Source organism: Phyllostomus discolor, chromosome 6 (assembly GCF_004126475.2).
Source record: "Phyllostomus discolor isolate MPI-MPIP mPhyDis1 chromosome 6, mPhyDis1.pri.v3, whole genome shotgun sequence".
In the NCBI taxonomy this organism is placed as follows: domain Eukaryota; kingdom Metazoa; phylum Chordata; class Mammalia; order Chiroptera; family Phyllostomidae; genus Phyllostomus; species Phyllostomus discolor.
In genome coordinates this window covers 68,823,153-68,838,785 of record NC_040908.2, presented here as the reverse complement: position 1 = coordinate 68,838,785, position 15,633 = coordinate 68,823,153, and the positions used below count along the sequence as shown (strand labels likewise).

At 39.5% G+C, this 15,633-nt stretch overlaps 1 protein-coding gene across 2 annotated transcripts in view; it reads right to left on the bottom strand.

Moving 5' to 3' along the window:
* Window positions 1-15,633, bottom strand: part of TMEM131 (transmembrane protein 131) — a 220,997-nt gene that overhangs the window by 84,710 nt on the left and 120,654 nt on the right. For both annotated transcript variants that reach the window (XM_036030067.1, XM_028517772.2), the window contains exons 9-11: window positions 3,986-4,136; window positions 3,831-3,887; window positions 2,596-2,657 (exon numbers count right to left, since the gene is read on the bottom strand). In XM_036030067.1, the coding sequence (XP_035885960.1) occupies window positions 2,596-2,657; window positions 3,831-3,887; window positions 3,986-4,136 (270 nt within the window). The remainder of the gene's footprint in view (window positions 1-2,595; window positions 2,658-3,830; window positions 3,888-3,985; window positions 4,137-15,633) is intronic.

The window sequence follows — 15,633 nt, the reverse complement described above, 5'->3', positions numbered from 1 at the left end:
TATTTTATCAGATATATCTCCCCAGGCAAAGGAAATGAAAATATAAACAACTGGGACTATATCAAACTCAAATTTTTTTGCACAGCAATAGAAAACATCAACAAAATAAAAAGACAATCCAGAGGCCCTGGCTGGTGTGGCTCAGTGGGATGAGTGCTGGTCTGCAAACCAAAGGGTCATAGGTTCTATTCCCAGTCAGAGCAAATGTCCGGGTTGTGGGCCATGTCTTCAGTAGGGGGTGCCTGAGAGGCAACCACACACTGATGTTTCTCTCTCTCTCTTTCTCCTTCCCTTCCCCCTCTCTAAATAAATAAAATCTTTTAAAAAATGTGAATATACCTAAAGCAAATAAAGAGACTGAGTTAGTAATTTTAAAACTCAAGAAAAGCTTGGGCCCAGATGGTTTCATTGGTGAATTCTATCAAACATTTAAAGAAGAACACCAAACCTTCACAAACTCTTCTCCCCAAAATAGAAGAGGCAGAAACACTTCCCAACTCATTCTATTAAGACATAAACCTATCTACTGTCTTTATTCATAAAATATCAGCTATTTTAATGTCAAAAAACAAGTATATTATTGCAGAACAGTCCTCTAGAAAGGGTACTTGTCAATTTTGTAAACATAAACACAGTAATATTTTTATAAATATTTATATTGTTCTTATTTTGCTCATTTTTCTAAAGACTCGTGAAAATTTCAGTACAGATTAAAGAGCCAAAACCAATCACTAGTCCCTCAATACTGTAGTAACAATCAGCATTATGTACTTTTTTAAAGATATAATGAATTACTGCTATAAACAGGAATTACAAAGAAACTGTACAACAGAAAAATTCAGTTATATTTTCTTACATAAAAGGTTACTCCTGGAAGACATGCTGATAGTTTTATTCCATAGGGACTTTGATGATAATCACTCAAAAGACTGAATTAAAATATAGGTCACTAAATTAAAAGTGAATATTATTTTTGAAAGCAAGCATATAAAAATATATACACTAAGATTACTATTTAAGAAGAAAACTAAGAACAAGAGACAGAATGCTGCTGCTTAGTTCTTTGTTTTTGTTTCAATGGCATCTGGGCGGCCAGGTCAAAAGAGTTGTTCCTTATCATTTATGGAAAGACACTGGCACCCTGAAGACCCCCCCCTCAGAGGTATGGCAGCATACACAGGCTATGGCATCACAGGTCTCTCTCAGCCTGCCTAACACTGGAGGGGCAGGAACTCCAGGTGGGGTAGTTTCAATTCCTCTGCATATATGGGAAGCTGTCTACCAGACTGCACTTCCCTACCACATTCTCAATTCTTCCAGCAAGCAGGAAAAGATACAAGGTCAGAGAGCAGGACGCTGTCTAGGCTGTGATCCCACCAGTAAGCAGGTTGCTGTGCATTAAAATGTGGTTACCTGGGATGACAACTTGCTTCCTCATTTCGGGTTTGTATACTCTCCTTTCTTTGGTCTCTATTTCACCACCTGTTGGTAAACTCTGGGATTGGCCATCAATGGGCAAAAGTCCCTTAAGTCTCAAGGCCTCTGATCTACTTATTTTATCAGAGTTTTCTGCATTTATGTTTCTGACATCAACACAGGTTATAATAAAAATGTACTGCTTTCCTTTTCCGTCATTTCCCATGAATGTGTCTTGGGGACCTCGCTAGAAAGCGAGGTTGTGGCTAAAACAAAATATAAATAGCCCTGTTTGTTTGTTTGTTTTGCCTAAAACCATCTAATTGAACCCCAATTCCACTATAAGGCATAAAAGTTAGCTGGATGTATGTGTGAGGGGAAGTGGGGACCCTTGTTTATAGTACACTATCTAGGGGAGCTACAATAGCTGCCAGTTAGAAGGGACACCTATGACAAATGTTAACAGTATACTGCTATATACTTGCTTCATGATTTCTCTTGCCAATACATCTGAATCTTTTCTCTCTTTTTACTTATTCATACATTAAGTCTAACAACCAAACTTGATGTAACCCTTATAACCTATTTTTCTTTGCACATGGCACAGATACTAGGATTTTCCAGAATCCAAAGGCTACTTATTTACTAATCCTCACATGAGGATATGTTCAATGATTCTTAGAGCAAGAGAAAGAGAAGGAGGAGAGGGAGGGATAGACGAAAGGAGAGAGATGGAAGGAGAGTGACAGAGAGAGACACACAGATGTGTGTGTGGGGGGGCATCGATATGAGAGAAAAACATCAACTGGTTTCCTCCCGTATGTGCCCCAATCTGGGATCAAACCCTCAACCTTTTGGTGTATAGGACTACATTCCAATCAACTGAGCTGCTGGGTCAGGGCTCCACAGGCCTTTTATAATATTCTGCCTAAATAGGAACCTCATAAACTTCAGTTCAAATGTAACTTGAAAATGATCGCCTACTTTCCCTTCTCCTCCTTAACATTTGGTGGTTAAGGCAGAACAGGTTTTTCACATCACACTTAGTACCATACCAGGGTGTCACCAGGTCACCACAAAACAAAATTCCTTTAGAACAAGAGTTTAATTATGTTTTAACTTTGTCATAAGTTTAAAAATAAAAAATGTATAAGTTAGAAAAAATAAGTAAAAACTTACTGTTATTGGTACATCTTTTGTTCCTGAATTTAATAAATGAAGGTTTAAAACTTTTGGTAGATCTGTTAAAATTGAAAAAAGAAATATTTCTTAAAAAGGTGTATTTTACAGTGAGTTAGAATCTTTTATCTTCTTAGATACTAGACTGAATCTATTCTAGAATGTGAAATAAAATGGCCATCACATTGATAAAAAGAAACGTTAGGTAGGAATCACCTTATTCATTAAGGACATTGTGTGTTAAAAGAACTGGTGTATAGGACTGTCCCCACCTAAACAACTAGGCCAAAATAAAACAAAAAGTTTTTAGTAAACTTGACATTAAACCTTTTTGTTTTCCAGAAAAGTACAATGAAGCAAATTAAAAATGTGCAGTGTGAAATTATCATATTAAAACTGAATCTCACATTTAAAAATGCATCTTCAATATCAAACAAAATTTTAATTACATATGGTCCACAGGCATCCCAAATTACAAGTACGCTGACTTAAGCAGCACAGGGATTGGGGTGCTGATCCTCATGTAGTTGAAAATCCACATATAACCTCTGACTCTCCAAAAACTTAACTATACTCCCTTGGTATCTAAAGGGGATTGGTTCTAGGACTCCCAGCAGATATCAAAATCTGTGGATGCTCAAGTTCCTTATATAAGAAGGCGTAGAACAATGCAGTTGGCCTTCCACATCCACAGACAGAAAATATGGTTTTTGATCCTCAGTTGGTTGAATCATGGATGCAAAACCTGGGATACAGAGCCAACCGTATATTTATTGAACAAAATCCACATATAAATAGGCCTGTGCAGTTCAAACCCACACTGTTCAATGGTTAACTACACTATCACTTTTCCTTAATAAATCCTTAACTTGACTGTTTTTAGTTTAAGAATTTGAATTCTTTCTATGACCACCTTGGACAAATTTCTAATATCACATCATTGTAATGCAATTGAATAATCAATATCTAAATAAAAATCCAGAAGTGAGGAGGAACTGGATTACAAAATTGAGAAATTACTTTGTGTCTCAACTCCCATTTAGAAGACTTTACTTAAGTTATCCCATAGCCTTGTAAGGGTTCACAATTCTCAAAAGAAGATTTCTACAAAGTCAGATAACCCACTAGAAGGAACTTTCAAAGCTGAACTACAAAGGAGTTAAAGTAGAACAATTCAGTACTGAACAGGGACTTTCCTTTTTTAAGACTCATAAAGACACTGTTTCTTTTCTTACCTTGTGTTCGCAGTGTACCAAAATCTAACATTTCCGTTGAGGAATAAATTCCAGGGGCTTGGAAAAAAGAAAAGTAAACAATTATATTACACTTTGCCAGAGTCAGAAGCAGTGAAAACTAAACAAACTTACAGTGCCTTCAGTTTTCCACTCACCTGTTGTAACTTCAACCTCAACAGGAAGAATGATAAACTCTGTGCTGTCTGAAGCATTAGTCTTTATTCTTATGAAGGCTGTGTGGTTATCTGCTTCTCTGGAGGAAAAACTGGCTCTCATCACTCCCTTGGTTTCATAAGGAGGAATTTCCTGGTAAGTCAACAGGGCACAATGTAGCACAGCTTTTGTAATGATACAGAACCACCAGTTTATTCAATAAAACAACATCAACCACGTGATGCCCAATTATTTTATATTCCTACTAAGAAAAAAAGACATTGACAAATACATCCCACTGTAATACACATTCCTATTTTGGAGGATGTTAAAATGTGAAATATGTGCATTGCCACTTGCAAAATCATCATTACAAGGTTCCTCTTCGATGTATTGGTGATACTAAGGAATATGAGGTTTGTACAGAAAAGTCCAACCATTATTAATATAACAAGAACAGTTTGTGTGACATCCATGTAACTTGGCAGCCAAGGAGAGTGCACTGGAATGCACATGAGTGAACAATGGTGACTTCACTGTACTAGTCAGTGGGGGTGGTAGATGCATTGAGTTAGCATGTGTACTATGTGGCCGTTACATTCAAAATGACTGAGCGAGGACTTCTGGTCAAGATGGAGACGTAGGTAGACACATTGTGCCTCCTTGGGCAACCAAAATAAGGACAACAACAATTTAGAAACAAAATAACAACTAGAACTGACAGAAAATTGAACTCTATGGAAGTCGGACAACCAAGGAGTTAAAATAGACACATTCATCCAGACCAGTAGGAAGGGCAGAGTCAGGCAGCCAGGTGGAGAGGGGTTGCTGCACAAAAAACCGTGGCACCAGCCGCATAAGGCAACCCAGGTGCTCGAGACAGTAGCCGGCAGACCCTGGCCGCACATGTGGTGGCTGCAGACTTGGGGTGCGGGGTGGCTGGCAGACCCCGGGCTCAGGGTGCCAATGGGCAGAGCCAGCGAGGTGGCAATTGTGAAGCGAGGCACTGTGTGCAAGGTGGCTGGCTGACCAGGTGGTCCCACATTCACGTGCAGATAAACCAGGAGAAACTGGGGAGTGAGACAGACTGCTCAATCCAGGGTCCCAGCACAGGGAAATAGAGCCTGGGGGCACTGGTTGAAAACCCATGTGGGGGTTGAGGCGGCAGCAGGAGCAACTCCCAGCCTCATAGGAGAGTTTGTTAGAGAGACCCATGGGGTCCCAGAACTTGCACAAGCCCACCCACATGGGAATCAGCACCAGAAAGGTCCAGTTAGCTTAGGGGAAGTGGCAGGAAGGACTGAAATCTGACAGAGAGCAGACCAAGAGCTGTTGTTCCCTCTCGGACCCCGCCCCCACATACAGAATCACAACCCAGCGAACACAGCTCCGCCCTGGTGGACACCTAAAGCTCCGCCCCTCATACATAACAGATGTGACAAGATAAAAAAAAGAAAAAAAAAACGGCCCAAATGGAAGAACAGATCAAAGCTCTATAGCAAATACAACTAAGTGACCAAGAGATAGCCAACCTATCTGATGGACAGTTCAAAGCACTGGTAATCAGGATGCTCACAGAACTGGTTGAACTTGGTGGCAAATTAGATGAAAAAATGAAGTTTACAGTAAGTGAAATGAAGGAAAATGCACAGGACCCAACAGTGATGGGAAGAAAACTGGGACTGAAGTCAATGGAGTGGACCAGAAGGAAGAAAGAAACAACCAAACAGACTAGAAGGAAGAAATAAGAATTTAAAGAAATGAGGAGAGGCTTAGGAACCTCCAGGACATCTTTAAGTGTTCCAACATCCTAATTATAGCAGTACCAGAAGGAGAAGAGGAAGAGCAACAAGTGGAAAAGCTATTTGAACAAATAACAAAGGAGAACTTCCCCAATCTGGCAAAGGAAATAGACTTCCAGGAAGTCCAAGAAGCTCAGAGAGTCCCAAAGAAGCTGGACCCAAGGAGGAACACACCAAGGCACATCATAATGACATTACCCAAGATTAAAATGAAGGAGAGAATCCTAGAAGCAGCAAGAGATAAGGTGAGAGTTACCTACAAAGGAGTTCTCGTAAGACTGTCAGCTGATTTCTCAAAAGAGGTCTGGCAGGCAAGAAGGGGGCTGGAAAGAAGTATTCCAAGTCATGAAAGGCAAGGACCTGCATCCAAGATTACTCTATCCAGCAAAGCTTCCATTTAGAATGGAGAGGTAGATCAAGTGCTTCTCAGATAAGGTCAAGTTAAAGGAGTTCATCATCACCAAGTCCTTATTACATGAAATGTTAAAGGGACTTATCTGAGAAAAAGATAAAAAACATGTACAGTAAAATGACAGCAAACTCACAATTATTAACAAACACACCTGAAACAAAAGCAAAAGCAAAAGAAACTAAGCAAACAACTAGAAAAGGAACAGAACCACAGTAATGGAGATCACTTGGAAGGTTATCAACAGGGGACTGGGAGGAGGAGAAGGGGGAAAAGTACAGAGAATAAGTAGCACAGGTGGTAGGTAGAAGATAGACAGGGGGAGGGCAAGACTAGTATGGGAAATATAGGAGGTAAAGAACTCATGACACATGGACATGATCTAAAGGAGGGGAATGTGGGTGGGAGAGGGTATGCAGGGTGGAGGGGAATGGGGGGGCGGGAAATGGGACAACTATAATAGCATAATCGACAAAATATATTTTAAAAAGTGACTGAGTGAGTAGAGCAATGGATTTGCATGAAATTTTGTACTAAGCATGAACATTCCTCTGGGGAAACTATTTGGATGATTCAGAAGGCTGCAGCAATTGGCAGCTTCATCATGACAACACACCCACGCATGTATCACATCTGGTGCAGAGTTTCTTTGTGAAACATCAAATCACCCAGGTGACTCAGTCCTCCTAAGCCCAGATTTGGTGCCCTGCAACTTCTGGCTTTTCCAAAACTAAAATCACCTTTGAAAGAGAAGAGATTTCAAACCATCAATGAGATTCAGGAAAATATGATGGGCAGTTGATAGTGACTGGGAGAACTGTGTGAGGTTCAAGGTGCCTACTTTGAAGGGGACTGAGGCATCATTGTTCTATGTATAATATTCTGTATATCTTCTTCAATAAGTGTCCCTACTATTCATATTACATGGCTGGATACCCTCCAAACAGACCTCGTATAATTCAGTCCTGAGATTCTCCAACCAACAGAAATGTCATCATCAAAGGGAAGCTTTTACAGTAATCTTTTAAAAATTATAACCAAAAGATAGACTTCCGGCAAGATGGAGGAATAGGTGAGCGCACCGTACCTCGTCGCACAACCAAGAACAGAGCAACAATAATTTACAACAATGATTTGCAGTCATAATATCAGAACTGTCAGAGGATTTATCTAAATGGAAGACGGACAGCCTAGAAGTTGAAGTAGACCCGTACATCCAGACTGGTAGGGGACTACGAGCCGAGCGAGCAGGCGTGGGGCTGGCGCGGGTCGCAGGCGCGCGGAGGTCGGGGGAAATTTGGCACAGAATCGGCACGACAGCAATCCGGGACGCAGGAGCGAGCACAGCGGTGTAGCGGTGATCCCTGAGTACGCAAGCGGCGGCTGGGGGAATCAGTGGGGCAGCGACTGGGGATCAGGGCAGAGCTCACAGCCCAGAAGCCCAGGGAAGTGTCTGACTCCAGGAGAACGGAAGGGTCGCCATTGATCCCTCCTGTCCCCGCTCCCGCCCCTGCCCCCACATATAACGTCACAAGCTAGAGACTGGGGCGCCCAGCACCGGTGAACACCTAAGGCTCCGCCCCCCACCGTAACAAGAGCGACCAGACCGGAGAAAAAATAAATAAATAAGTAAAATAATAGGAGAGACGGGGAAAGACGTAAGATATGTTTCCAGCAGAACAGATCAGACCCCCAGGACTCATCCTTTTGAGTGACCAAGAAATAGCCAATCTATCAGATGCACAGTTCAAAACACTGGTGATCAGGAAGCTCACGGAACTGGTGGATTTTGGATCCAAATTACATGAAAAAATGCAGATTACCATAAAAGGGATGCAGGAAGACACACGGAGAAGAGCCAATTGTGAAAGGAAGGAATCTGAATCTCAAAACAACACAGTGGACCAGAAGGAAGATAGAATCAACCAAGCAGGAGAGCATGATAAAATAAGAATTCAAAAAATCGAAGAAAAGCTTAAGACCATCGAGGACACCTTTAAACGTTCCAACATCCGAATTATAGGGGTACCAGAAGGGGAAGACCAACAAGTGGAAAAGTTATTTGAACAAATAATAAAGGAGAACTTCCCCAAACTGGCAAAGGGAACAGTCTTCCAAGAAATCCAAGAAGCTCAGAGAGCCCCAAAGAAGTTGGACCCAAGAAGAAACACACCAAGGCACATCATAATTACATTAGCCAAGGTAAAAACGAAGGAGAGAATCCTAGAAGCAGCAAGAGATAAGGGGACAGTAACCTACAAAGGAGTTCCCATCAGACTGTCAGCTGATTTCTCCAAAGAGACCTTGCAGGCAAGAAGGGGCTGGAAAGAAATATTCCAAGTCATGAAAGACAAGGACCTACATCCCAGATTGCTCTATCCAGCAAAGCTCTCATTTAGAATGGAAGAGAAGATAAAGTGCTTTTCAGATAAGGTCAAATTAAAGGAGTTCATCATCACCAAGCCCTTACTTTATGAAATGCTAAAGGGACTTATCTAAGAAAAGAAGATAAAGAAAAGACATGTATAGTAAAAGGACAGCAAACTCACAATTATTAACAACCACACCTAAAGCAAAACCAAAAGAAACTAAGTAAACAACTAGAATAGGAACAGAACCACAGAAATAGAGGGCACAAGGGGGGGCTAGCAGTAGGGATGGGAGGAGGAGAGAGGGGGAAAAGGTATAGAGAATAAGTAGCATAGAATGTAGGTTGAAAATAGATCGGGGGAGGGCAAGAATAGTACGGGAAATGTAGAAGCTAAAGAACTTATAAGTATTACATATGGACATGGACTAAAGGGGGGGAAGGTGGGTGGGAGAGGGGGCACAGGGGGGAGGGGAGTGAAGGGGGAAATGGGACAACTGTAATAGCATAATCAATAAAATATATTAAAAAAAAATTATAACCAAGAGAGCTTAGACTTTTCATTCCTTTCACTTAAAACCTAACAAAAACAAAACAAACAAACAAACAAACAAACAACCTTCCCAAGCAAACCTGCAGTTTACCAACTGTGAGTGGTCAGGAAGATTTTAGACATGGAAGATACCTGCAATTTCTAGGCCTGTAATGGGAGAACACTCACACACACACACTAGAAGGAAGATTCATTTAAGAAAAAAAAAGGTACTTTTTGAAGTACAATTCTTTTCCTGGTTAGAACAATCTGGCTTCTTTGGGACAACTGGATTTTCTCTGCACACACCTTTTTGGTATATTTTAGAAGTCCCTATGCTTTAGATTTTACCATTTTTCACTTACCTTTACTATCAACTTTTTAGTTTTAAAAACTAAGGTGGTGACTGAAACACTCCTGTGGCACTTAGGGATCATCCACTCATAACTTACCATTGTCTGGGATCTGACTTAGTCTCTGCATTTTCTCACATACTGAAACGGGGTAAGGATGAAGTCAGGGTCAACTGACTTTTTCCCTCTAGATTTGTAGGAGTAAGAGCTACTACATCTTTTCTTGTACCCAGAGGGATTTATTAGAACATTATGCCATCTCTGCTACCATTCGTTATAATTCTTACCTAAGCAGAAACCTGATTCCTCCTATGTTTGTTTATTAGGTAGGTACCAATTATATGATAGTAAATTCTTAGTTCTTCTATCCAGAATTGTATATAAATTTAATAGCTCATAGTTAAATTTTCTGAAGCATTGTTTAGGGACTATTTCTCCCCAAAGCTTTTCAAATAATATAATTATAAGGTAAAACATTTTGTGAAAGAATATAAATGAACCATCTACATACTACATATTTCTATCTGATAGTGTGTTTCTGTATCTCAGCAGTTTGCCAATAACTGACAAATTTGTATCTGAATGTTTAGGTCAACATCCTAAAAATGCCCTATACACCCTTTCACTTTTTGAGACTGGTCAGGAGACAGAATCCTGAGGCAGTGTGTGTTTAACAGCACAATTCATAAAGAAAAGTTGATCTTCAGAGCTCATTTGTAGTGGCACAGTCACAGTGTGTCTTCAACAATGTGAATGACCTTGGTACAAGAATTGCATTTTTCTGTATCTTTTCTCTCTTTGATTAAAGCATGGTAGAAAACATTTAAAAACCCTCAAAACTCACCTATGATAGGAACCAATAATGCAAATAAGGTAGTTACTACATATTCATTAATTTGGTTAATATTTGGTAGTGTTTTTTAAGAAAAAGTGGTTTCCTATGCAATAGTACAAACTATTGTTAAATATCCAACAATATTAAAGGTGGACATAGAACACATAAGAATGTAAAAATTTCTTAGTCCTTAAAAGGGCTTGGCTATGTTTCCCCTGCAAATGCAGACAGTAAGTCTGAATGTTCAATTCTGTACCTTCAAAAATCAAATGGATCCTTCCCACAGGGTACTTTATTTTAAAAACACAAAATCTTAAAGAGTATATAGTTCGAAGATGGGAGATCTAAGATGGTGGAGCAGAGAGTGGAAGTTACACTAACTCCTCCCAGGACCAATCTGGAATTACAACTAAATTGAAGGGAAATCATCTGGAACAAAGAACTGAACAATAATGAGAGAGAAGCCTTATAACCACGGACAGACAGAAGAAACAGCTTCAGCACTATGTGACTGATACAAGGGTGATGGAGACATGAGAGGGCTTGTTGGGTGCCCACAAGCAGCAGTTGAGGTGCTGGAGGGATGATTAAGCAGCCAGTTGGATCCCCCTGAGAAATGTGGGGTCTAAATCCTAAGCTAGGAACCTCAGCCTAAAGTACCAGAGCCCAAAAAGTACACAGATAACATCTAGTTGCGACGAGAGGGAGGGTTTTTCTCTGCCAAAGACGGATGGCTGAAGACACAAAGAGTTGTTTAAAGGGCCAACACATAGATTTTCTTTTGTAGCCACTTACTCTGGGCTCAGGCAAAGGTGGGGGCAGAATGGACTACAGATGCATGAGGAGAGACTGGGGATGGAGGCTTTGAGGACAGAACTAAAAGAGGAGTTGCCAGGATCCTGGTGCTGAGTCATTCCCCACACTGCAGCAGCGATCTTGCTCAGGTAGACCACTCCCTTCCACATGGCAGCAACCTGAGGGGAAACAATAGCCCCCAACCCCAGGAGGGACTCTGCCCCACCCCATGGTGCTTAAGACTGACAGCTGAGTGCAGGGTGACTAGATTTACAACTGAAGGAGTCAGACATAGACTGTGGATCCCTAGCAATCTTGAACAGGTGGCCTAAGGCCAGACTGGGACACCATCTGACATCACGAGAGGTGGATCAGAAAGACAAAACAGTGGTAAATACTAGAAGCTACTGGGATGAAATCCACTGTGGTTTTTTCCATGATTTGTGATATATTCTTTCCTGCATAGTTTTTTAACATTCATTTCTTGTCCTTCATGTTTGTGAATAGTAGGTCACTAGACTTTATATTATAGTTTATTTCAGTTCACATATTTTATGAACTGAATCTCTTCTCTTACCCCATTTTACCTTCTTTTCTCCTTTCATTAAAATTTTATTTTCTCTTTTGTTTCCATTCCACATTCTTACTCTTTCTCCCCTGTCCAGCCTCTCAAAACCAATTTTCTTGTCAATGGTCATCTCACATTCCTTTTCCCACTCTTAGAATACCCATTTCTCACTCCACCTTTAGCGATCTTTGCTCACTGGTTGTGGACAGGGTAGCTGTTGTTGCAATTTTTCAATTTTATTTCCCAATCTTCACTATTTTTACATTTCAAGTCTCGAATTTTATCATTCCCCTCTCCTACTCTTTTTTTGTCTCAAATTTTAATTTTTCCCTGTCATAGTCTGGTTTTTCTTCCTCACTCTTAGTATTCCCTCTTCCTCTACCATCTGAAAATCACTTCTCTTGCCTCTAGACATCTGTTATGCTTTTCCTTCTTTCTGTTCTTCTAATTCCAACGCCACTTATTTAATTTTAGCTCTGTTGTTGGTAGTGCTGTGGTGGATCTTTTTCTCCAATTTTGTTCCTATTTTTTAATTTACTTTTTTACCCTGTACTGTCTCTCTCTCACCTTATTTTATTAGTTTTTAAAAAATTTCTCTTTAAACCTAATACTATAGGCTACCCTTCTCTTACTCATTTCTCCTTTTTCAACTTATGAGGAAATTTTACTTTCTCTCTTTACATTTCTCTGATTCCCTACTCTTACTTATTAGTGCTCTTCCCTCTACCTTCTCAAAATCATTTTTCTTTCCATAGGTCACCTCATATTTACTCTCCTTTTTTCTAATAGTCTTAACCCCTTTACATCCCTATTAATACTGGTTCATTTCCTGTTAATAGTGGGATTGTGGATGGAAGTTATTTTTGTGGATGTGGGTTTGTTTCCTGGGCTTTGTGGTTTTGTTCTGGCAGCACCTGCACAACAGCAGATAAGAGGTGGTGGGTGGAGTGACCCATAGTCAAACAGCTGGAGGGATGGCCTCACCAAAGAATGACCCAACAACAATCAAAACTCAATTACATCCAGAGAGCCCACATAAGTGACATAAAGGGTATCACAAAAGAATTAACTTCAGGAGACCAAGGAGACAGTACCGCTGAATCACATAGGACTTCTACCATAGAAGTTCACAACAGAAAGACAGGGAGTCAAAGCAGATCAATTTAAGAAGGAGAAGCAAACAAGATGAGTCTTCTCTAAAATGGGGAGACAAAAAAACAACTCCCAATCAAAAGGAAAGGAGGAATCCCCAGAAGGAGTGCAAAATGAAATAGAGGTAAGTAAATGATCAGATATTGAATTCAAAACAATGGTTATAAAGAAGCTCAATGAGCTCACTGAGAATTAGCAAAAACTACATGGAAGATACAAGGAACTTACTGTGAACTACATCAGCATAAAAAAGGACACAAAAACTATCAACAAGAGCCAGGATGAAATAAAGAATACAATTATTGAATTGAAGAACACAACAGAAGGAATCAAAAGCAGGCTAGATCAAACCAACCAGCTGGAGAACAAGGTAGAAAAAATTTCCACAGAGAGCAAGAAAAGAAAAAAGACAAAAAGAACTAAGAGGGGTTATGGGAAATGCAGGATAACATGAAACAGATTAATATCCATATAATAAGGATACCAGAAGGAGAAGAGGAGGAAGGGGTAGAAAACCTGTTTGAACAAGTATGAGAGAAAACTTCCCTAATTTGATGAGAGAAGGGGTCATATAAGTCCAGGAAGCACAGAGGGTCTCAATAAAGATAAACCCAAAGTAGCCTACTGCAAGATATATCATAATTAAAATAGCCAAAATCAAAGGCAAAGACAGAATCTTAAAGGCAGCAAGGGAGAAACAGGAAGTAACATAGAAGGGAGCCCCAAATAAGGTCAGCAGCTGACTTCTCAACAGAAACACTACAAGCCAGAAGGGAATGGCAAGAAATATTCCAAGTAGTGAAAAGCAAAGGCCTGAAACCAAGACTACTCTACTCAGCAAGGTTCTCATTTAATTAGGAGGTGAAATAAGGAGTTTCCTAGAGAGAAGAAGGCCAAAAGAATACCCCTCCACTAAACCACCATTGCAAGATATGCTAAAGGGACTGCTTTAAGAAGATGAAGAAAGAGTGTGAGAGAGAACACAGGTACAAAGGGGGAAAATGGCAACGAAGAAGTACCTCCAAGTAATAATCTTAAATGTAAGTGGATTAAATGCTCCAATCAAAAGACATAAGGTAGCTGAAGAGGTTAAGAAAATATGACCTGCACATATGCTACCTAAAGGAGAGCCAACTCAGAATAAAAGACTTACACAGACTGAAAATGAAGGGTTGGACAAAATTTTCTGAGCAAATGGAAAGGAAAAAAAAAATCCGGGATAGCAGTACTTATATCTGACAAAACAGACTTCAAAACAAATGCCATAAAGCCAGACACAGAAAGAGACTTCTTAATACGCAAAGGAAGAATCCATCAACACATGAACATTGTAAATATATATGCACCCAATATAGAAGCACCCAAATACATAAGATAAATCTTGGAGGGCTTCGAGAAAGATATAGACAGCAACAGACTTATACTAGGGGATTTTAACACCTCACTGTCAAAAATGGATAGATCTTTCAAACAAAATATCAACAACAATATCATGGTACAGAACAACACAGTAGATCAAATGGACTTAACTGATATCTACAGAACTTTTCATCCCAAAGAAGCAAAATACACATTCTTTTTAAATGTACATGGAATATTTTCAAAGAGAGAGAGACCACATGATAGGACACAAAACAAGCCTTAAAAAATTAAAGAAAATTGAAATAATATAAAGCATTTTCTTGGAAACTAGAAACAAATCTGAAGGAAAAACTCAAAAATACTAAAATTCATGGATATTGAATAGCATGCTATTAAGCAATGAATGGGTTAATAATGAGAACAAGAAAAATCAAAAAGTTTCTGGGAACAAATGAAAACGAACACAAAACAGCCCCCAAAATATGGGACACAGCGAAGGCAGTCCTGAGAGAAAAGTTCACAGCAATACAGAGCTACCTAAAAAGGGTAAAAACATTTCAAATAAGTAACCTAACCCTACGTCTACAAGAACTGGAGGAACAACAAGAAATAAAGCCCAGAGCAAGTAGAAGGAAGGAAATAATCAAGATTAGAGAAGAATTAAATGACATAGAGACTGAAAGAACAAGTCAAAGGATCAATAAATCCAGGAGCTGGTTCTTTGAAAAGATAAACAAAATTGACAAGCCTTTAACCAGACTCATCAAGAAAAAGAGAGAGAGGACCCAAATAAAATCAAAAATGGAAGAGGAGAAACTACATCTGAGACCACAGAAACACAAAGGATTCTAAGAAATCACTACAAATGAGTATATGCCAAGAAATTTGAAACCTGGGTGAAATGGACAAATTTCTAAACATATAATCTTCCAAAACTGAATCCAGAAGAAGTCAAAAGCCTGAACAGACCTATAATAGCTAGAGAAATAGAAGCAGTAATCAAAAAGCACTAGACTGGATGATTTCACAGGAGAATTTTACAAAACATTTACAGAAGAACTAACCCCTATCCTTCTCAAAGTATTCCAAAAAATCCAAGAAGAGGGAAGACTACCAAACTCTCTTTATGAAGACAGCATCATCCTAATCCCAAAACCAGAGAAAGACACAACAATGAAAGAAAACCTCAGGCTAATATCGCTAATGAACATAGATGCTAAAATCCTCAACAAAATATTGGCAAACCACATCCAGGAATATGTTAAAAAGATCACACACCATGATCTAGTGAAAGTCATCCCAGGGATGAAAGGATGGTACAATATTTGCCAATCAATAAATGTAATACATCACATAAACAAAAGGAAAGATAAAAATCACATGAGCATACCAATGGATGCAAAAAAAGCATTTGATAAGGTACATCATCCATTTATGGTAAAAACACTCAGCAAACTGGGAGTAGAGGGAGTAT